The sequence below is a fragment of the Dermacentor albipictus genome, chromosome 2 (genome assembly GCF_038994185.2).
Source record: "Dermacentor albipictus isolate Rhodes 1998 colony chromosome 2, USDA_Dalb.pri_finalv2, whole genome shotgun sequence".
In the NCBI taxonomy this organism is placed as follows: Eukaryota; Metazoa; Arthropoda; class Arachnida; order Ixodida; family Ixodidae; genus Dermacentor; species Dermacentor albipictus.
In genome coordinates this window covers 11,721,336-11,745,571 of record NC_091822.1, presented here as the reverse complement: position 1 = coordinate 11,745,571, position 24,236 = coordinate 11,721,336, and the positions used below count along the sequence as shown (strand labels likewise).

Sequence of the window (24,236 nt, the reverse complement as noted above, 5' to 3'; positions counted from 1 at the left end):
GCGGCAATTGTCATGGGACATAGTGTGTATTCCTTAATTACACATGCGTGCACCCCGTCTCCTGTCACAGTACAAGCCCTGATATGCCTAATAAGCGTACTGGCAGGCCTTCAGAGCTTTTTCAGACTTGCCTGTGGTAATTTTAGCCCTTAAAGGCAGTTAAAGACATGCATTAATTTTTTTCAGACTGCCTGTTTTTTTTTCGTTTTTTTTTTGCGGCCCCTCGGAAATCCGAAAAATCAAATGTTGACTGTACAACTGACCAAGAGGATGCTTCAGATGATCCATGTGGTGAAAGCGTGGTAGAAGGAGGATGAGAACAGAAAGGACCGACGCACTGAGGAATTAACGAGAAAGGAATTGCCGGCGCCTTTTTGAAGGAGCTTGAGCTAAAATAACTAAGTGTTGGCTGACGCTGAGACACAGGTGACCCTTATCCAAACCAAAATAAATTGTTTAAGCAGTGAAACCCAACACTGAGATGTTGTGTACGGGCTGAGAGTATGTCAGGACAGTTGAGGTTGACTTTCCAGATGCTGAGAGAGAACCTTAATAATTAGTTGTGACAAAGTTCAGGACCTCATACAGATGAGCTTGCTATCAGTTGATGGAAATAGCTGATATTAAAAAAATATTTACTTATGTATGCATCTCCTTTTCATTCGTATTTGAAAATGTTCGACTCAATTTGGAATGGGCTTTACCATTTCTTTCTCTGTGCATTTAACACCTTCCTTCTGTTTTCTTTTTAAATAAAATAGATATTACTCCTTACTATTCAAACTGGATTAAGTCTGTTTTTTTTTTTCAGTATGCTTACTAGAGAGTGACAGCATTGGGCAACGTGGTGTCGGCCTGTCTTGACATAAAACAAAGTTCTGGCTCATTCAGGGAATTTCGCAAAGGTGCTCAGGGAAAACCTGGAAAACTCAGGGAATTTGGAAATGTCAACTTGGTAGACACCCTGTTAGTGAAAAAAAACCTATAGACAATACATCTCGTATGGCACTTTAGATTTACAGTGGAATCTCGATGATACGAATCTCACGGGGTCACGAAAAATATTCGTAATAGCCAAATTCGTATCATAGAAACAATTAAAACTAGCAAAATTAAAGAGTCAGAGGTGAACTAACTCGGCACACGTACGTAAAAAAAGCATTTATTTCTTGAAGAAAAAGCCTAATTTCCTTCTGCTTCTTTTTCTTTGTCAGGTCAATTAGCAGACTTTGTTCAAATCCATAAAAACGCGTGCACGGGTCATCGCTGATTTAATCCGCGGCCGTAGCACGCCTCAGAACTTCGAGCGCATGCAGTGTTTCAGCCGCCAGTGGTGGTCTTTTGCCGCCGCCCACGTCTAACACAAAGAACGCCGCCTGAAGCACAGCAGCCACTCCGTCCGATGGCACGCGGAACAGGAGGAAAAGCACAAAAGCAACAAAAGTGCCACCGCTTCAAACTCTTCGCGTCCAGTCGCGACCTCGACCTGTCTGTCCGGCGCCGCGTCCGCGCCTCCGCACCAAAAGAGAGAGGGAGAAATCGCGTAACTGTGCGCTGTTCTCTTTCACTGCCGTCGATGGGGCTCATGCTCGCGGTCGCGTCCGTCCGTGCACTGGAATCGTGCCAACTGTGGCCTCTCCTCTGTGCAGCCGTGCAACCTCCTCCCCTCCTTTTTAGTAATCGGCGCGCCGGTTGAGGATGCGGCTGTGCATAGCAACTGTGACGTCACACAGTAGCGGTAGAACGAGCGTGCACGTCGGCGGTGGCAGCTGCACCGCCGCTCCTCTCGTTGCAGTCGGGTGAGCTCCGAAGCGGCCCACCGATTGCGCGCCAAGCGGTTCTGGGAAGCGACAGCGGACGCCGGATTCCCCCAACACCAAACGCCAGAAGAACAAGGAGCGAATGCGCATGCGACGAATGAACATGTCGCCAGATGCGAAACCAAAGGAGGCACAACGAAAACGCCAGCAGCGACTGATTAGATTGCCGGGTACCAAAGGCAGGGAAGCAGAGCGAAAGCGGCAGCAGCGACAGGTGATGTCGCCGAACGCCAAAGCAAATGAATTGGAGTGCAGATGGCAGTAGCAACCGGCCATTTCACCGAACAGGAAAGCCAGGGAAGCGGAGTGCAGACGGCAGCAGCGTCTGGCTTTCGCCAAGCACACTTTCAAATTTCCAAAGTGTCTTCGGTAATTTTCGTATCAACCGACGCGGGTCGGAAATTGATTCGTAACAACCGTTCTCTAGCACGTTGCAAAGTAATAGGGCTTGGCCGGGACCACAGAAAAATTCGTATCATCCAGAAATTCGTATGAGCCGTGATTGTATCATCGAGATTCCACTGTATTTGTAATGCTTTCTTACAGAATACAGTACTGAACAGTAGTCTTCAACTACTGTATATATGGAAGAAGGCACTTCACATTTGACAAACACTCATGTTCAGACCTCCCCACTGTCTGGTTGACAACAGAAACTATTGAGCACTTTGTAGTTTTTAGAGAGAAAACATGTTTCAGACATTTCAGTGACAAGTAACGGGAGTACGAGTAATGTGCCCTTTGTCATGCCTTTACAGTATACACTACAATTTCTGTGAAAAGAAAGCCTTTGGCCCATTTTTGTATTACTCCATACACTTTATAAAAAAAGACAATCCCTTGAAATTACTTTTTATAGCACATTTCTAGTTCAAGAAGACATAGACATTCATAAAGCATTTTTGAAGAATAGGAAAAAAAACTATTTTTGACGTACCTTGAACCAATTTTGTGGACAGTGGTACCATCTGGTACTGCCGTCTGGATATAACTGATGTTAAGTTGACGTCTTCAGCAAGAACACTGTGAGTACCTCGATAAGGAGCCCTCTGATTTCAGAGATGATCACAGCAGCCTAGTCTCACGAAGTAATACAGAACATTGCACATCAGTGATTAGACGCACAGTGCTGCCCTCCAACCGTTGCATCACTCACAGTACTGAAGAGTGGCCAAAGGCCACTGATGGCAGTGTGCATCTGCTGAGACAAATGTGGAAAACACTTTATGGACAACATTGTGAAGCGAGTTTGTGCCTTCAGGAGTCTCCAATATGGTTTGTGATGCAAAGTAGGCTCAGGAGGTGGCATCAGTGGTGCCCTCATGGCCATGTCTCATATTGCGTTGCAGGTTAAGCTTGCGAGCTTGTTGACACTAGCCTATGTAGGGTTTTAGCCAGGGCAAGCTAAAGGAGGTGTGGGGTTGGATCCCCAATGCTGGCGGGCAACCACCAGTGATACAATGGGTGCAAGATATCCCCTGCCCTGGTGCTTGGTTTCTCTGGAGGTAAATGCTTGGAAAATTAGTTGTTGAGCCCCCCTCTTTGCGTAAATAAAAATGGCCACAATGGGCTTTATCAGACATGGTGCATTTCAGTCACCTGGGGATTGATGACCCAATGAGTTGTTGAGGGGGGCGGCACGCAGAAGAGTTCTAGGCTGCAAAAACTGTCGGCCATGACTGGATGCACTACTTGACTGCAGTGAATTGTACCCTAGTCTGCGTTGATTCAGTGTGAGCTAAAAGTGTATCTGTGGAGCACTGCTTCAACTCATTATAGATATGTAATCCACATCTTCTGGTTGACCTCTTGAGGCGCAACAACTGCTCTTGCAAGATGGATGCTGTACTTGTGTGCTCAGAGACCTTCAGTTGTTCAAAATCTGACGTTAACAGGATCAACAGCTCTACCGACAGGGCTAAAGCCATTGTTCAAAGTTGCAGCCTGATACAAAAGGGCTATAAAACACTGCACTCAAGAGGCACAGGAGATCATGTGGGGGGAGTCGCAGCATTTTGGAAGGCATGCGTCAACCACTGTGCAGTCGAGGTGAAATGTAACAGAGGCCACAAAGAACAGTAGGGAGGACATGTTTGGAGCGTGTGTCAGCCATCGTGTAGTCGGGTGAGACGTGGCAACAGGCACAGTCAAGCAGCAGAAGAGAGGACACCTTGGGAGCTTGCATCAGCCATCCTGTGTTCGAAGTGAGACGTGGCAGCAGGCACAGTCAAGCAGTAGCAGTGAGGACAGCTCAGGAGCGTGTGCCAGCCATTGTGTAGTCAAGATGAGACGTGACAGCGGGCACAGTCAAGCAGCAGCAGTGAGGACAGCTCGGGAACGTACTTCAGCCATCGTGTCGTATGCCAGCTCACTGCAATGGCTCAATGCCAGAGAGCTCCGATTCAGAAATGCTTTTATCAATTTCCAGGTGGATGATGATTGGCTCCATCTTGTCATTAAGCCCATGCATCTCCCAGAAGTGAGTTTCAACACCCTTCACATGCTGCACAGCCTTGGCCTAGTGTCTTTCTCCACTTCACCAAGGAGAACGTTGTGCACATCCTTGGTCTTGAATGTGGGATTCATTCGTTCCACTCCATTCTTAATCTGTGGCCAAATGAATTCTATGGAATTCTAGAGAAAGGAGTAGGGGTGGTGGTGGTGCTCCGGCAGCAACTGCACATTTCGCGACCGGGCGCAAGGGGAACTGACAATCGCAGCTCAATTTCGCACTCCATATATAAAAGAAAGCAGGGAGGCAGTGTGGGAGGGAAGGGGGCGGTTTTAACTCTGCCAACAAGTGCAAGAACCCCCTCCACGCATCTAAAGACATGAATACGCGGTCGTCAGTTAGCACCGGCAACAACAAGCAATCTAATTTGGCTAAAAAGATCTCAGTGAGTACCGGTGCAACACTTGATTTGCCGGTACTCACTGAGATCTTTTTAGCCAAATTAGATAGTCGCGGGTGCTTCTGACAACCGCATAGTTCGTGTCTTTAGTTATGTGGACAACTTTTTAATTCTGTTAAATAATAAATGTGATGATGACCTTGAAGAGGTAGCAAAACACATTATTCAGTCTTTCAAATCCCCAGCCACCAAGTTGAATTTCACCTTTGAATTCTCCGAGAATACCTCTTTGCAGTTTTTAAATAATGACACGTGTACTTATCTTTATCGGGCGACCACGTTTCGCCACCTAACAAATGTTATCTCACAGTGCGGGACACGCCTGCATGTATCCAAAGTTTCTGGAAAGTTATCGATGCTTCTATCCGCTGTCTCTTGTTGCCGAACCTTATGCTATCCGATTTCATCGCGCGACGCGAATAGTGTGGAACTTTGTGGAAGACACACGGGTCCCAGCGGTTAATCTGGAACATTTGACGACCAATCTATAAAAGCCGATGCGCTTGAGCCACTGATCAAATTTTCGATGATCGCCGACCATGTTCGCCGCTATCGTCTATAAGTGTAGCCTGTCTTGTGGGCACAGGTTCGCCCAATAAAAGTTAGTTTTGTCGTTCACAGTATTGCTACTGTGTTCTTCTATGTCACCACCACGTGACATCTGGTAGAGGTGCTTTACGTTCATGTACCGGACGCCCCCGACAAGCCGTAATTTAAGCCCGGACCGCAAAGAGAACACCAACGTAGTACCGGACCATCGAACATCCGCCACAGGAGCGGAGACGCCATCTTCGAGCGCAAGTGACTGGTTTGCTCCTTGTAGAGCATGCATGCCGAAGCCACAGTGCCGATAGCAATTTGCTATCGTAGCTGCAGTTACTTGCTCCCAAGCAAGTACAAGCATGTGTAGCGCACTTAGGAGTGTCACCTGATAATTATTACATAAAATAATTTGCTCCAACAGATGGCACCGCTGAAATGATTAAAAATTTTTATTGATACCTTGGTCCATGGGCTGCAGCGCCACTATAGTGTTAGGTGGAAGGAAGGCTAACTCATTGGCCTTTGTCTCAACGTCGGCCTTATGAGCCCAACAGTTGTCAACGAGCAGGAGGACTTTCCGTCCACAATGCTCAAACTTTTTGTCCATCTTCGCTAGCCACTGTCCGAACAGTTCCCCCGTCATCCATGCCTTTCTGTTGGCTGCATAGTCCACTGGGAGAGACCGAATCTGGGAAGTCAATGCAGAACGGAGAGGAGGCAGCTGCTGCTGCCTTCTGGCCGACCTCGCGCCGGTTAGATTTTTCCTGATTTTGCATTCTCTCGCCGCTCTCTCCGTTGCGGAGGCGACGCAGCCTTGTGTGTAGGCAGTAGGTGCGCTTATCTGGCCTTGTGCCAGGTGCCAAGCCACCGGCATGGTGGCGCGTAGTTCGAATTATCCGTGGCAGAACCTTCTCGCGTTCGAATTAACTGGCTTTTTTATACATAGACTTCTGTGGAGCTTGGCTGGACCAAATAGTACAGTTCGAATTATCCATAAATTCGAATTATTGAAGTTTGAATTAACGAGCTTTCACTGTATAAGGCTGTTCTTTGATGATAAGGATCACCTATGTTGGAGGTACTCACCTCATTCAAATAAGGCAGTTCTGCCGTTAGATTCATGTCACTCTAAGCTGATCAAGAGAGGCATTGCGGTGTCATAATTGAGGTCATCTCTTGCCAAGTCATTTCACCATAAGGTCCAAGCTAGCTTTTCCTCCCAGGTGAAAAGTCTCCGTAATGCAGGTTTTCCACAAGCCCTACTCCAGGCTTGTGCCATAACTGAATCGCTGTTGAAGGCCATATGCCACCATACCACCGCCAGTGAGGTTGAGTTATGAGAAAAGCGGGAGAGGCGAAAGCTTGAGGTAACGCCATATGTCCATAAGGTTTCGCATGGGATGAAGACGGTGACCGGAAAATTCAGTGTTGATGTGACTTTTTCAGCACCCTGAAAGTTGTCACGTTTATGCGCTCTTTCTAACGTAGATAAACCAAAGAGTGATGGTTGTGGCATAAAACACAGATGCACATATGTATAATGTAGAACAGAGGTGCTGTACGAGTTTCCGCTGACCTGTGGAATGTTCTATCTGGAGCAAACCGGAAGATGTATTAACATTCGGTTAATGGAGCACTCTAACTCATTAAAAGATGGCAGCAAAAAGCACCTGCCAGTTCATTGTATGTGTGCGAAGAAGTGCAAGTCGATGTTTGACAAAATGAAGGTGTTAGGGCAAGCAAAGGACCAAAGGGCACGTGAAAGCTTGGAAACTACCTTGATAGCAAGACATGGCCCAGATAGGTGCGGTAGTGAACTATCAGTGTATCTTTTTAAGAAAGAGCTTGATTTTTTGCTGTAGATAGGGGCTTGCCGAGGGAGTTTTCCATGGTCACGCGGTTATGATTCGGCTTTGGCATGTGCATACTTTCAACAGGCAGCATTGTGTGATTTCAATAAACCATTTGTTAGTCTGCATTCGCCCTGTCTTCATCTACCTCTGTGTCTTGTCCCTACCACAGTTCACGTTCATAAAAAAATGTCTTACCAACTAGCCTCCCAACACACCCTTGAAACCATTAGCCAGATGTAATTGTTATAACCAAGAATGCGGCATGGGAACATTGTAGTAAGCGGTGCCAGGGCTGCTCATTGTTACATGTGAGTAGTGTTAAAAAATGATAGTGCTATACAGGGTCTGTCCTGAAAGTAATGTCACTGAATTTATTGTGACGCGAGTGCACATCGAAGCGCGGTCTAAGCGGTTGAAACTGGTAGTGGGGGAACCCAGCTAAGCAGCGCTCCGTTGCTCAGTGTGCTCCGAGCATCGGAGAGTGTAGGACGGGCCTGTCTGTGAGAGTTGTTTTTTATTCTTCTGCAAGGGAAAATGCAGCGCTCGTTGGAACAAAAATTTGCAATTAAGTTTTGCGTGAAACTTGGCAAGACCGTTGCGAAAACTGTTACTATGCTCAAGACTGCTTACAAAGAACATGCCCTGTCAGATCGGCAAGTGTTTCGGTGGCACAAGGCCTTTTTGGAAGGCCGGGACGGGGTCGACGATGAGGACTACGCCGGATAGCCATCCATGACCACCTCGGCTGACAAATGTAATGCGAGTGAGGGCACTGTTGAACTCAGACCGACGATTAAGTGTTTGTTTAATGGTCAACATGTTAAACATTCCAAAAACTCAAGTTCATGAAATCTTTACAAACGATATCAGCGTGCGAAAGGTATGCACGAAAATGGTTCCAAAAGTGCTCACTGACGACCAAAAGTCATGCCGTGTTGAAACATGCTAAGAAAACCTCGACATGTGCAAATGTGATCGAAAATTTTTAAACAACGTCATTACAGGTGACGAGACTGGGGTATTTGAATATGACCTGGAGACTAAAAGGCAATCATCGGAGTGGCACATGCATTCGTCCTCTCGCCAGAAGAAAGCCAAGATGAAGAAATCAATCAAAGATCAAGATCATGCTCATTGTCTTTTTTTTTTTTTGACATCCACAGATTGGTTCATCAACAGTTTGTAGAACCTGGAACCACTGTGAAATACAAATTTTATGTGGAAGTCCTCAAAAGACTGAAACGCAGGGTTCAACATATCCAGCCAGACATTGCAGACAACTGGAAGTTGCACCACGATAATGCGCCGGCCCACAGTGCCATCATTGTCACTGAAAGGTGCCAACGATTCCCTAGCCCCCGTACAGCCCAGACTTGGTTCCCCCTGACTTTTTTCTCTTTCCATGCCTCAAAACAGCCCTGAAAGGCAAGCGTTTTAGGACAGTGGACAGGATCAAAGCAGCTTGCACTGCAGCATTAAAGGCCATTCCGCAGGAAGACTACCGCAACGCATTCAAGAGCTGGAAGTCTCGCTGGAGCCGATGTATCGACACAAAAGGAGAGTATTTTGAAAAATTTTAAACAATTGTAACAATAAATTTAATAAATGATTTTTAATGGCCTTAATCACATTACTTTCAGGACAGACTCTGTAAGTGGGTTCGAGAGCACTTCATTCCAATTAAAATGCTTTGATGTCATCCCTATGCGTTTTTCATGCGACCAGGTTATAGCAATTATCACTTCTAACAATGGAATTTTCCTTGCACTCGAATATTGTTATAAGGGCAAAAATTTACAGCCACTGCGAGTGCATACACATTCAACTTTGTACAAGGACTTGCACAGAGCTGGAAAACCCCACAGCAGGCTAGATACACCAGTACTTGGTGCTGGTACCCCTCCTGTGTTAATGCTGTTTTCTTTGCGCCTCATTAGGAACTCGAAGCAATCAAAACTTTTCATTTCGAATGCATCACTGGACTCGCTCATGCACCAACGTTTGGACCGCTCAAATTGGTTTTATAAACATTTAATCAATCTTTTATGCATCCTACATGCATGAGCTTATGGCGGCTGAACTTGACTTTGTGCTTCCGTAAAGTGATTGAGAACTTTGCATGCCTCTGTGAGGAGCAGTAGCTGCATTGATGGCAAAGAATTCAATGCAGCACTCTAGATTGCAATGCCAGAAAAATTATGTGGCCGTCATTCCAATAGGACCTTTACAACAACCATGCGAATCTGGTACACAAATGGTACAGTGTGTGTTCCAGCATGTAGATGGGTTTTTGAAGATACTTTGCATCATTTCCATACCCAAAGACAAAGCTGCGCTGCGCTTCCTCCTAAAGCGGAAGCTTTTTTCATGGGTAATAATACAAATGGGAATGCTATACAGTAGAACTTAATTCATACGTTTTGGACAATATCGCAAGAAAATATGTACCAACCAGGAAAACATCATCAGAACTCGCCAAAAGATTCGCCGGACTCAACTGTAGTTGACTTTACGGAATGCGAAGCGTTGTGTGAGTCATTGCAGTTTCAGGTGCTGACAGGCACTGATTTAGTATTTGCTATTTTTTGGGGTCCGAGAGGCACATCATTTTTGTGTGTTTCGCAAGCTTGCATTCAGAATCCCTACATTTGGCCTCAATCAGCAGCTTCTTTGGGTGGAGCATTTTGGTGGGAAATTCTGACATGCCCACTTGTAGAGAATTGTTGCAACTCCAGAATCTGATACACATTGAGCTCATGTAGCTTGAGTGACATGGTACACACATCATTTTAGGACGGCAATGGGAAGCCAAAATGAAAGGTAGCTGGTGTCACTCACTCACTCACTCACTCACTCACTCACTCACTCACTCACTCACTCACTCACTCACTCACTCACTCACTCACTCACTCACTCACTCACTCACTCACTCACTCACTCACTCAACTCACTCACTCACACTCAACTCACTCACACTCAACTCACTCACTCACACTCACTCACTCACTCCACTGCCTGAGGAGGAAACGGCAATATGTATTGGTTATTATCTATTAATAGTGTGGTGTACGCTTTCTATGCACACTCGCTGTGAAACAGATGGGTAAAGATACTTACTGCAATGGGTTAGTGGTGATAGCTATGAATGATGACGTGCAACAACGTACAAGGAGATTTGTTGGTACCAGAATATGGCCATGGCAGCGTTCTCGCATGACATGGATGGGCAGTTACTGTAGGGAAGCTGCTGCTGTAAACGGTCACTGCTCTCTATTGCGTGTTCCTCGCACCTGTTGTTTGCATGGGATCTAGCAGCCAGAAAATGTACCATACGATTGCGGCTTGGCGATATACTGAACATTGGTGCTGAAAGATTGTTTTCCGGCAGCGGATTAACCCCTAAAGGAGAAACGTAGCTTCGTTGGATAATTCTTTGCATTCTTGGTCACAAATGTTGGCACCAGGAAATTGTACAAAACAGTCATATGTACGAGGTTCTACTGTAATATGTCCAGAATTATTTGCGATTACTTTCATTGTTCTTGTGGTAATTAGTACTTTGGCTCAAAAGTCAAATACAGTCAACGACCGATCTTTCAGACCCTCTAGGGAACGTAAAAACGTCCAAAAATTCAGGCAGTCCGAAAAAATGAATGCATGCAAAAAAAACGCACCTTTTTTCTTTTTTTCTCGGATCTAGAGGTAAAGGCCGAAGTACCAGGCTTCCGGAACCCTGCCAAAGCATCAGTGAAGTGGCTATAAAAAGAGGCGTTCAAAAACTGTATGCAGCCGACTGCCAGTTTATTATGTACATGTGCATCGTCGGGCAATCAGTGTTATTGCTGTAGTGGCTTGAAGAACTTGTTGATTGTTGTTTGGATGGTTTTTCAGCCGCTGCTTGCCCTTGTTCTTGAGGAAATCCGAAGCTGCTTGCTTAGAAATGCCGAACTCCTTGCTGACGTCAGCCTGCGATCGGCCACTCACGACTTGCTTAATAATGGCGGCTTTCTTCTCTATCGTTAACCGACTGTACTGCTTTCTGCGCTTCGATGCCATCGGTGAGGACAATGAAGATGGAGTGGGGGCCATCGAAGGCAAGCGAAATCCTCAAGTTGCGAACAGTGGAGTTTGCTGACGAGCGTCGAAGCACCTAGGCCTAGTGTCGCAGAGCACACTTGACACAACAGCACAACCACACACCACGCTAGCCAAAACGTGGCCTGCACAAACAAACGAAATGGCGCTGCTCTGGAAACTTCGCCGGAGGCAGAAGTGCGGCGATGAACATAGCCAGCGTGGCCAGACCAAATCGGTGTGCGACGGCTAGATTCGGCTAGTTGTGGTTCAAAGCGGTGATATGCTTCGGCTGCAAGTTGATTTCCTTTGCAAGGGTGCTGCGCGAGGAGCCAAAGGACCTTCCGTCGTGTCAAAAAGTCCGGAAAATTGGACGGCAGGGGGTTCGAGCGTCCGAAACTTCAAATGTCCTTATACATTGATTCTATGGGGCTCAGGGCGGTGCTGCAAAGACGTCCGAAATATCAGGCATGGTCGAAAATTTGGGCGTCCGAAAATTTAGTCGTTGACTGTAGTAGTTCTAAAGCTTTTTGCTTACCAATTGCATGCATTCCTGTTAATTCTGTGATTGAGGACCAGGCAGGTAATGTTTGCATTTTGAGAAGTGGACATTTGTTAAGAAGTAGGAGAATGATAGTGGTTCTGCTAAAGGAGCTGTGCCTATCCTAGCAGGGATTTTGGCACCTGTGGCAAGTATTTCTTTATTTGTATGTTGGCATCGTACTTAAAAAATTATTACTATGGTGAGTGTTACATAAGCCAGCTTCTGCATGCCCTCAAGTGTAAACTTTGCTTAAGAATTGTAAAATTCTCCTTGCTTTTTTGCCCTGTGTTTCCATGAAATGCTGCAGTGGCTCGTGGAAAGGCAGCCCTCTGCTAGGTCCCCTGCTGGAGCAGCGGCTGCCCAGTGGATTCCTCCGGGAGGTGATGGACGTGGCTGCCAGTGACCACGCCTGCATGCGTCAGGTCATTATAACGCCTAATTCCAAGGGTTTACGAGTAGGTTTGAATGTGTGCACTTTGGGTGGTGCACAACGTGTTGCCACCGCTGGCATTCCTGCTTCTTTGAGACAAATGGGTTTCACACATGCTAAAGGGGTGTGCTCTGTAAAAGGGCTCACTGCACAAGAGATGAAAGAAGGCATACAATATGTGCTTTAGGTTGAAGAGATTAGCTGTGTCAGTCGTGTCAGTCGTGCTTCATGCCTATTCGGCTGTCGCCGACCACGTGCAATGGCCATGTATATGTGGGGCTATGTACGGAGAGCAAATATTTATTGCATGTCATCATGGTGGGGATTCATGAGCATCTAGGGTATGCAAACCTTTGTAGTATCTTGTTCTGATTTTTATTTGTTTTCCTCAATTTGGCATTGAGGGGCACAAGCTGGGCATCACAGTGTAGTAATGCAGTGCAGTGCTTGGTATGCGTTCACATTCCTGAATATGAAATAGTGATAATAGTTTGTGTGGCAGATGCTTAAAGCTCTCCTTTGCTGTCGTCTACTATTGTAGCCACCAGTACGCATTATTTAATGGCATCAAACTCTTAATAATTCAAACGTGTTTGGCCACACAGCAGTTGGTTTGGATGACCCTCCGAGCATGCCGAGTGTTGCAAATGTGCGACACCAGATAGCAAAAGGGGTGCTGGCACCACCTGAAGTAAATCAGCAGAACCCACATCACCAGTTACGCCACTGGTTATTTGTATATGCATGTGTGGTAATTCACGCCTCTTCATTATTGCATTTACTGTATATACTAATGTATAAGCCGCCCCCGTGTATAGCCTGCACCCCCCAGTTTTGGAAGCGAAAATTAAGAAGAAAAAAAAGTGCCAATAACGTGCCTAGTTTCACAAAGTGCTACAAGATGGTGCCAGTTTTCCCACTTACCACATACCATTATCATCATCATTGCACGTCGACTTAACAGGTGCTAATGGACCGAGTGAAGGCTCTGCTGGCCAACTGCCGAATGGACTTGGCCGTGATTCCTGATGGCTTTACAAGTCTGCTGCAACCGCTCGATGTTTGCGTAAACTGGCCATTCAAGATGGAATTTCGGCAGTGCTACACCGAGTGGATGGATTCCGAGTGGTGAAACAATCTGGCCCACAGATAACCGTCAGTGTGGGTGTAAGGACCGAGTGGATGGCTGCGGTCAACCACGAAAAAACTTCGACAGGGTGACTGAAACGAGCGCCTCTTCAGCAAGTGTGTGGTTGGATTCTGAACGCATGGCGTCTGTGTCAGTGGACACCATTGCAAAGAGCTTTAGAATCACGAGGATAACAAATGCCAAGGACGGCACGAGAGGACGAGCAGCTTTGGGAGCGCGCCGATGAGGCGAGCTCGTCCAACAGTGGTGAGAGTGCCAATGAGCTGAGCTCGTCCGAGAGTCATTAGCTTGGAAGTGGCAATAAATAGTAAAATAAAATGTTCATATCTGTCACCAGTTTTTGATTATCTGATACAGTACTTGCAGTGGCACTACAGTGTATTAATGTGTAGCTATATACCTGATTGATGTATAACCAGCACCTTAGAAAATTTGATGAAAAAAAAAAGTGTGGCTTATACGCAAGTATATATGGTACCATCGCTGCTACACCCCACACATGGCACCACATTCTCCATGTTCCATTGTCGATCGGGGTGCACATATGTCCTTGAAAACCCTTGAAATTGATAAGTAGGTTTCCGAGGCCCCTGAATGTCCCTGAATTCTTTTTTTCCCTTAAAAACCCTTAAATTTCTTGAGTAATGCAGTCTAAGATTGTTTATGGTACCGGGCAAAGTTCTCATTTTAGAAACAATCGTACAGTTGAACTCATTTATAATACCAGTTTTAAAAATATTCTGAATGCAACAATGAGCAGTCGCCGCATCATAAACTTCTCTGTGGTTTCTGTGGTAAAATAAATGGCTTACTGTGGTGTTTCCTTGCGTTTTTATTGGTTGTAACAATGAAATACAGTGAAATCTTGACATAACGAACTTCAGGGGATCGCGGTAAATGGTTCGTTATTCTGAAAAGTTGTAGTGAAAGCCTTGAAATGAACCATTCTACCCATTAACCCATCAGTTCATAAGTTGTCACCATATGAGCTATCCACGAAAATGTAGCTGTTGGTTCTCGGCCCAGGCTGTTGCTATTTGCCATAGATTCCACCGCCACGCACCACCGAAGTACCGTGTAATAACAGTGACGCGCAAAACAGACACTTACTGAGAAAACTACAGACAAAAAGGAAGCTCCATGTCGCCTCCAAAGCAGAATGTTTTTTGATGTTTGTTTTTCACATTCCTGGCTGTAAACCCTGCAACTGTCTTACCGTAAAAACCGGAATATAAGTCGAACTTTTTTTCAAGAAGACCATTGTGAAAAGTTTACCCTCATCCTATATACCGGACATTGGCGGAAAAATTACGGAAGTCTTGCAACAATGGGCAGATGACGTAAAGAGCCGCCATCGCCATCAGCAGTAGTGCGGCATGGCGACATTGTGGCACCGCCGATTTGCGTTTACATTGTCACAAAGTTATATATTGGTTAAAGGCTGATTTTTCACATTTTGTTTCAAAATGAGCGGAAGCCGACGACAAGACACCATTGCCTTCAAGAAAAGGCGATTCAGTGGGTGGAAGCCCATGGCAACCTCGCGGCACAGCGCGAATTTGGAGTATCTGAAAATAGCATTCGGTACTGGCGGAGGCAGAAGCAGCAAACCAACAGAAAACGTCATTCTGTGGGCGGACCACAGAACTGGAAGACAAGGTTGTGGAGTTGGTCCGAGAGCTGCGTGTAAGATCGCTGCCTGTGACTGCCGAATGCATACGTTTGAAAGCGGTAAAGATCACGCACGCCTCTGGACTGGGCAGCGAGAAGCACTCATCATTCGACTCTAGTTCGGACAACTCTCATCAAAGGCGTTGCTGGGATTTGAAGCAGCGCTTGCACACTTCGTGCCCTTCTGTGTACTGTACACCCGGCCAATTTTTAACAGTATCGCGCGACCATCGGCCCGTGTGTTTGTCAGCATCTTATCATCACGGCACAGAGCACGAAATAGCGAAAGTAAGCGCACGTGTACGCATGCGCGTATCTCGTTTCTTTCGCCGCTCAGCACCGTTAATAAGGTGCTGACAAGCACGCGGGTCGATGGTCACATGATACTGTGGTCGATGGTCACATGATACTGAGCAGCATTTAAATAAATACTGTCACTATTGTGCATGAGTCACATTTGTTTCAAGGTAAGGGTGTCTTTCGGTACTTTTGCCATTGAAAAATAAATTTTTTGTTCATTTTTAGAATTCGTTAGTTGGGGGATCGACCTATATTTTGGTCCGACATATAGGCCGGTTTTTACAGTGCTGGAGGTGGACACTGGAACTATTCCAAAGCCAAGCAGGCGTAAATATTTCCGCCCAGAAAGTGCAAAGCACCCCTGTGGCAACCCCACGACTATGGAGGTTACATTTCTCCGTGCGTGTAGCTAGCACAGCTGCAGAAAGATGTGTGAAAGAGGTGTGCGCAGAAAGAAGGGCAAAAGAAGGAAGAGATGTGCCTCTGTTGCTAATCGACACTTGTCTGGGCAGAGCATGCGCTCACAAAATCTGATACGTCGACTCTGCAATAGGAAAAAAAAAAAGAACATTCTTGCCCACATTTTTCTTTTTCTCGGGTGTCGTCTGAGGCTTTCCAAACGAATGTGCTTTCTGTGCCTTGTCGTCTGCTAGCCTACTAACTTGGGAGCCTTGAGCTAGTGTTCGAACAGTCCTGCACGTGACATTGGCCACTTGAGGACCTTTTCAGAAAGAATGGCTCACCTGACTGTTTGGCTGACACACTTTTACCTTGCCTCGGAATGAAAAAGTGTGAGTCAAGAGTGAAAGTGTTTTGCGGTAGTGCCTGACCCGGTAGTGCCTTGCCAGTCCCGCTGCTCTGCTGAGCTGCACTGTCGGAATATCAGTCCATGCATGGCCTTCGGGCACACTGCGTGGCTTACAAAAATAAAGGCACGTGCATCAATAGAAGAACAGTAGCACACTTCTGCTTGCTGAGTTATTAGCGAAGCAGTATAAAGCAGCCTCTGCTGGAGGCACCACTTACGTAGGGGTCTCCGGCGTGCTGTTTGAACGCATCATTACTGTAGTAGATTAGGTTAGGTTAGCCTATAAAGTTGATTTTAAGTTTTTGCTTTGTCGCACTACATGCTTGCTGCACTTCTTTTTGCCCCTTTAGGCACCAAAATGAATCGACAAAATAAGAGTGATGTCGCATTTTTGATAAGGATGTATATAAAGTTTTTTTTTTTTTTCAATGGGTCAGTTCATGATGAATGATAGGCGTATGTTAACCATTTTAGAACTGTGCATCATATGATACTCACCAGATGCACCACTCGTCTTAGATGTTTACATTTGGAACTTTGAAACACATTTATTCATTTATGTTACTGAATAACAGCAACGTTGGTACATAAAAAGCATCGGCTTGTTATGCACCAGTTTCTTCCGTTCCCTAGCCTAGACCCGAGGAGGGAACGGAAGAAACTAGTACATAAGAAGCCGATCAATGAGTTAGCGGTAAGAGAGAAAATAGAGGAATTCCAGATCAAACTACAGAACAGGTATTCGGCTTTAACTCAGGAAGAGGACCTTAGTGTTGAAGCAATGAACGCCAATTTTGTGGGCATCATTAAGGAGTGTGCAAGAGAAGTTGGTAGTAACTCCGTTAGATAGGATGCCAGTACGCTATCGCAGGAGACAAAAGATCTGATCAAGAAACACCAATGTATGATAGCCTCTAACCCTACAGCTAGAATAGAACTGGCAGGACTTTCGAAGTTAATCAACAAGTGTAAGACAGCTGACATAAGGAAGTGTAATATGGATAGAATTGAACGTGCTCTCAGGAACTGAGGAAGCCTAAAAGCAGTGAAGAAGAAACTGGGAATTGGCAAGAATCAGATGTATGCGTTAAGAGACAAAGCCGGCAATATCATTACTTATATGGATGAGATAGTTCAAGTGGCTGAGGAGTTCTATAGAGGTTTATACAGTACCAGTGGCACCCACGATGATATTGGAAGAGGGAATAGTCTAGAATTTGAAATCCCACAGCAACGCCGGAAGAAGTAAAGAAAGCCTTGGGAGCTATGCAAAGGGGGAAGGCCGTTGGGGAGGACCAGGTAACAGCAGATTTGCTGAAGGATGGTGGGCAGATTGTTCTAGAGAAACTGGCCACCCTGTCTACGCAATGTGTCATGACCTCGAGCGTACCGGAATCTTGGAAGAACGCTAAGATAATCCTAATCCATAAGAAAGGGGACGCCAAAGACTTGAAAAATTATAGACCGATAAGCTTGCTGTCTGTTGCCTACATAGTATTTACTAAGGTAATCGCAAATAGAATCGGGAAGACCTTAGACTTCTGTCAACCAAAGGACCAGGCAGGATTCCGTAAAGGCTACTCAACAATAGACCATATTCACACTATCAATCAGGTTACAGAGAAATGTGCGGAATATAACCAACCCTTATATATAGCTTTCATTGATTACGAGAAAGCATTTGATTCTGTCGAAACCTCGGCAGTCATGCAGGCATTACGGAATCAGGGTGTAGACGAGCCGTATGTAAAAATACTGAAAGATATCTATAGCGGCTCCACAGCCACCGTAGGCCTCCATAAAAAAAGCAACAAAATCCCAATAAAGAAAGGCGTCAGGCAGGGAGATACGATCTCTCCAATGCTATTCACAGCGTGTTTACAGGAGGTATTCAGAGACCTCGATTGGGAAGAAATGGGGATAAAAGTTAATGGAGAATACCTTAGTAACTTGCGATTCGCTGATGATATTGCCTTGCTTAGCAACTCAGGGGACCAACTGCAATGCATGTTCACTGACCTCGAGAGGCAAAGCAGAAGAGTGGGTCTAAAAATTAATCTGCAGAAAACTAAAGTAATGTTTAACAGTCTCGGAAGAGAACAGCAATTTACAATAGGCAGTGAGGCACTGGAAGTCGTAAGGGAATACATCTACTTAGGGCAGGTAGTGACGGCGGATCCGGATCATGAGACGGAAATAATCAGAATAATAAGAATGGGCTGGGGTGCGTTTGGCAGGCATTCTCAGATCATGAACAGCAGGTTGCCATTATCCCTCAAGAGAAAAGTGTATAATAGCTGTGTCTTACCAGTACTCACCTACAGGGCAGAAACCTGGAGGCTTACGAAAAGGGTTCTATTTAAATTGAGACGACGCAATGAGCTATGGAAAGAAGAATGATGGGTGTAATGTTAAGGGATAAAAAAAGGGCAGATTGGGTGAGGGAACAAACGCGGGTTAATAACATTTTAGGTGAAATCAACAAAAAGAAATGGGCATGGGCAGGACATGTAATGAGGAGGAAAGATAACCGATGGTCATTAAGGGTTACGGACTGGATTCCAAGGGAAGGGAAGCGTAGCAGGGGGCGTCAGAAATTTAGGTGGGCGGATGAGATTAAGAAGTTTGCAGGGACGACATGGCCACAATTAGTACATGACCGGGGTTGTTGGAGAAGTATGGGAGAGGCCTTTGCCCTGCAGTGGGCGTAACCAGGCTGATGATGACTGATTAAAAGCGTGTTGATCGTCATAATTAGGAAATAAAATTATGTGACTGTAGCGCTGACATGCTGTTTACGTACCAGCTTGTGTCTCAAGGGCTCTAATGAGGCCGTGGTGCTCTAGTGAATTTTAGAATCTTATACATTGTTATGTGGTACCATTATTTTGCAATGCACCTTAATGCTCATAGTACACGCCTTTTGTCATTGCCATAATCTTATTACACATAGACTTTATGCACATTAGACCGACCATTCTTTAAGGCCCCTTTACAACCACATCACATCAACTTCATAGAAGTCATAACTCCACTACAAACTCATCAACACTGGCTTGGCGCTCTTTGGCCATACCTGGCCCTTGCGCCAATAAACACCATACATTCATTCATAACAGAAAATTGGGAAACAAATATTCGACTACCTCAGCATGCCTCTGTCTACACAGCCAAAGTGTATGCAATATGGATGGTAGTTCAAAAGATCATTGCTGACAAACTTGAAAACACAATCATATACACATATTCATTAAGCGTACTAAAGGCTGTACATATAAAATCCCAAAGTGAACCCTTGTTAGGCGATATTTTGAATGCATTATCGTCAAACAAATATGGCAGATCAGTTAGGTTTTGCTGGGTACCAAGCCATGTTGTTGGGATAGTGGGTAACGAAGCAGCGAATAGATGTGCATCAATGGCAGCTTACAAAAACATTCAAAATACAGCACTTCCATACAAAGACGGCGTCAATGCGATTCGGAAGGCCTTGACATCAAAATGGCAACGCGATTGGGACAATTGTTTAAGCAACAAGCTATATCTCTTGTTGAATTCTAATGGCGGAGTCGGAGGAAGTTTTTTTGCTCGTTTCGGAGCAAGTTTGTTCCAATGGCTGAGTGAGGGCGGGAGTAAGGTGTTCCAATGAGAAATGAGAGAGTCAGAAGGGATTCAGAGTGGGAGTCACTCCGTGGAGCAGAAAAAGATGCTCCGCCAAAATTGGCGGAGTGGACCGGAACTCTGCGTGACGTATTTCCTTTACCACGTTTGTCTGCTGGGAGGCGCCACCGATCACGACTCGCGAGGAAGCAAAAGCTGCTGCACGCTTGGCGAAATATCCATTCCGCACTTATATAAAAAAAACAAAAAAACAGGTGAACGGCGCTGAAGAGACAAGTGACCGGTGCGGCGGTGCTGGAAGCAAACAGTGGAAGGAAATGACAACACGCAAGGTATCCTGGGTAACTCGGTGATAGAACTTCCACTTCCGCCTTGCTCCGGTGGCGCAGGTTGTGTTCCACTCGCGGACCTGGAGGCGTTGCTCTGCGCCAGAGTCGAGTGCTCTCTCACGGAGTCCGTCGGCTGCTTCGACTCCGCCATTGGAATTCAACATTATTAAACCTGTAATTGGCGAGTGGAAATCATCCAGTCACCAGCAACCGTTCTACGAGGTGATCTTGTGTCGACTTCGAATTGGACACACACAGATCGCACGCACAATTTCCTTCTCCGAAAAGAAAACCCGCCAACTTGCGAAAAATGCAGTGAAGCTCTTACAGTCATGCACATCCTAATAACATGTCCACACATCGACACACTGAGACGGAGGTTTTTATACAGCCTGTATAATTTGCACACTCCTTTACACCCTGCCCTATTACTAGCAGATGACCCCCTTGTGCCATTTATGAACCTTTTTGACTTTTTAGAGAAAACTGGTTATTTACACCAACTGTAATGTAATGCAGGTTTACCTGCTCTAACGTCCTGTTTTATTTTGTCTTGTGACTGGCGCAGCATGGCCTTAGTTGCCTTTGTGCCATTAAACCCAAACTAACTAACAATACATTTTACGCAGTTACAGCAACCTGCTTTTATGCCTCCTTACAGCTATATCTCACCTACGCAACTCAATTTGATAATTTTCCACATATTAGTTACACAATTCATTACCAAATGTCATGGAGCTGTTTGGCCATAACTGGCCCAAGGATGCTGTCACCAAGGTGCGTACTGAGACAAGCAACATTAGTCTTGGTGCTGTACTTGCTCAACACCAGGAAGGCATTGAGCGAGCGATCACTTATGCCATTCGTACTCTTTCACGTTCCAAAATCAACTACTCCACCTGTGAGAGTGTCTAGCAGTCCTGTGGACCATCATGAAATTTCTGTCTTATATCTACGGTTGCTACTTCATGGTGGTGGCCCACCATTCCTTATGCTTGTGGGTCAATTTACATGACCCGTTGGGCAACTGGTACGATGGAGTCTGCAGAAGTTCGATGTTACCATTGTCTACAAATTGGGTCGCAAACACGGGAGAAGTGGACACATTGCCGTACGCTCCCGTTGAACCTTGCATTAATGACATGGAGAAAGACAGTGGATTTTTTGGAGTCTTCACTGCATCTGACCTAATCTTAGGGCAGCGCAAGGACATTGAAATATGCCCTCTAATCGATCAACGAGAAGGCCAGAATGTTACAATACCTCAACACCTGTCTCGCTGTTTCTTCACCTTCTGCCTTTGAAAAGTGTCCATAGAAGACAAATTCAAGTGCCAGGGACAAAGAGTATCTGCTGGTTGTACCTGCTGAGCTCCGTGATGACATCCTCCTTGCCTGCCATGATGACCTTGCATCTGGACACGTGAGTTTTTCACGTACTCTTCCTATGGTACGCCAGACGTACTACTGGCCCAGACTTGATACCATGGTCAAGTGTAACGTGAAAAGCTGCCGTGAGTGTCAGTGCAGCAACTCGCCGTCTGTAAAACCCAGGAGTTTACTCCAACGCATTGCACCACCTAGCATACCGTTTTATCAAATCAGCATGGATCTCTTGGGACCCTTTGCTTTTTCAGCCAGCGGAAACAATTAAACTATAGTTGCCACAGACTATCTAACACGCTATGCCTAGATGAAAGCTGTACAATGTGCCATGGCCTACGAAGTTGCCCAGTTTTTTTATACATCACATAGCCCTCAGACATGCTGCCCCCACCATATATCACCACTGACAGAGGAACTGCCTTTATAGCCTAACTGATAGAGGACATCTTCAAGCTGAGCTGTATGTAGCATTGCAAGGTGACTGCCTATTATCCACAGACCAACAGAATGACAGAACGGTTAAGAAAATCGATCTCCTACCTGCTGTTTTTTTATTTAGACATTCAGTGTAAAACATGAGATGAGGTCCTGCCCTACATTACACTCGCATGCGACACCACCATTCAGGAAACCACACGATTCATGCCATTCCATCTTGCTTACAAGCTTGAGATCCAGACCATGCTAGATGCACTGCTTCCGCATGACATCATCACTTGACTTGCTTCTGAGGTTTAGCAACTTACTCAATATGCAGAGGAAGCTCGTCAACTCACACGCTTACACATCGCGAAACAGCAGGGTGCAGATGCATGGTGCTACAACCTTCGGCATTGATAAGTCGAATACCAGCAGTGCTGGGCAATATCAAAAATGCTTGTTTCTTAGAGACTATCTTACGTACTCCGAGTATTTGTATCACGATACGTCCAGCAAAACGTGTATCGGTACTTGTATTTCCGACACATGAAAGAATGTATCGTGTATCTTAAGATGCAAGATACTGGCTATCGCAACATCTCCGTGCGAAACTATAAGCGTTGGCTTACCTTCACAGCTCAAGCTGATACTGCTGCCACTAGGCCACCTGAATAATACTAAAGGCGACGACATTATTTTATCTGTCCGCCAGAGCCCTGCTGTGAAGGCAAGCGATGAGGTCTACATGTAAATGATATTGCATGAACGGGCAACCTAAAACTCCACAGAGGTATTTACATCATCGTGCGGAGGCTTCTTATTGGTGTTGTTGTAATTAGATGGGGACCTGCTAGCTAGTCAGCAAGCAGAGCAGCAACTCCCTTTAATTAGAAAAGCAGCAAGCAAAACCGATGACTGCGCGGCGCATGAAAAGCTTTCATTTTAAGCAGCTAAAGCAAGCTCAAGAAATTGTTTTTGAATGAAAATATACTTTAAGCAAGAAAGACAAGAAAATTGAGATTCTAACAGACATTTCATGCAAATAAAACATTGGTCGAAGTTAATTTCCAAGCAAACATATATGTGCATGCTTTGTTGCTACATTATATATGTAGATCTGTAATAAGAAATTTGCAAATGTACCGAACTATCTTAAGATACAAATGGAATGGATTGTATCAGATACAATAATCACAATAGTATGTTGTATCTGTATCTTAAATCCTTGTTGCCCGAGTATATTATATCGTATTGTGATACAATTGCAAAGTATCTTTGCCGAGCCCTGAATACCAGCCAGGTGACCAACTCTGGGTGTTGACTCCAATCCATCGCCATTGGGTGTCTAAAGGCTGTTTCACATGATGCGATAGGGGCGAAAAAAATCGTTCTGCCATGCACGTTGCCAAGCAAACGCATGTGACAGCTGTCACATGCGTTTGTGGCAGCTCGATTTGCATCGCAGCGATGTGCAAGGTTGCCCCCCTGCCCACAAGGTATCCATGCCTAAATCATTAAGTAAAAACAACATGGAAACTAGTCAAATATTTGAATTTTCCTACTATTTTTCGATAATAGAATAAGTACACCATTTTTTGATGTTTAAAAGTGTGGAGACTTTACGGCAGTTCGCAGATGCGATGAGTGAGGCGCTGCACAACTCCGCAAGTATGAGCGTGTGGCTTGTGCAGCATCGGTGGGGTGGTTCTATTTAGTACACTCTAGTTTCGTTGTTACTATGGAAGCCAAAACTTTTTTCCTGGATGAGTATTTGCTTTTGCAGGAGAACATGTTACTCTTGAGTGTGCATGTATAAGCAGCTGGTGCAATTTGTAGCGATGAAGAGGTTGACGATGGGGACGATAGAGTGGGTACGTGCCTTACGTTGAAGTGGGGTCCTTCTCCCGACCTGGATATCGTGCACCTTCTCCTTTTAAACGAATTGTGTAAGCGGAAGAAAAGAAAAATGTTTATGAAGCTCCTAAGCTGCAAACGCTGGCCCTATTCAAACATGGCTAAAACTGGCGCATGACATTGCTCCACAGAACTACCAATGCGCGGTGAAGCATGAAAGCGCCTATTTTGACGGCGCTTTGTTTCGTCACACATTGCCCCTCTCACATCGCGCCGATCGCTGCGACTCGGAATTCAGTCACGGAGAGCCCACGGTGTTACGCCGGTCACTGAGCGACGGAATTCGCTGTGTCGCTGACTGAAAATCACGCCATGTGAAACAGCCTTAAGAAGGTGCAGTCAGTGACAAGCAGTGACTTGCATGTGACCTGCGTGTCAGTAACGCAGTGACCTGAAAGGCAGTAACAGTCAGTTACCTGCATAACGAAGAGTGAAGGCCAGCTAACGTGATCCATTGTTGTC

At 45.5% G+C, this 24,236-nt stretch overlaps 1 protein-coding gene across 2 annotated transcripts in view; it reads left to right on the top strand.

Moving 5' to 3' along the window:
- Ube4B (Ubiquitination factor E4B) overlaps positions 1–24,236 on the top strand; it is a 453,934-nt gene that overhangs the window by 207,274 nt on the left and 222,424 nt on the right. For both annotated transcript variants that reach the window (XM_065440684.2, XM_065440682.2), the window contains one exon: positions 12,054–12,168. In XM_065440684.2, the coding sequence (XP_065296756.1) occupies positions 12,054–12,168 (115 nt within the window). The remainder of the gene's footprint in view (positions 1–12,053; positions 12,169–24,236) is intronic.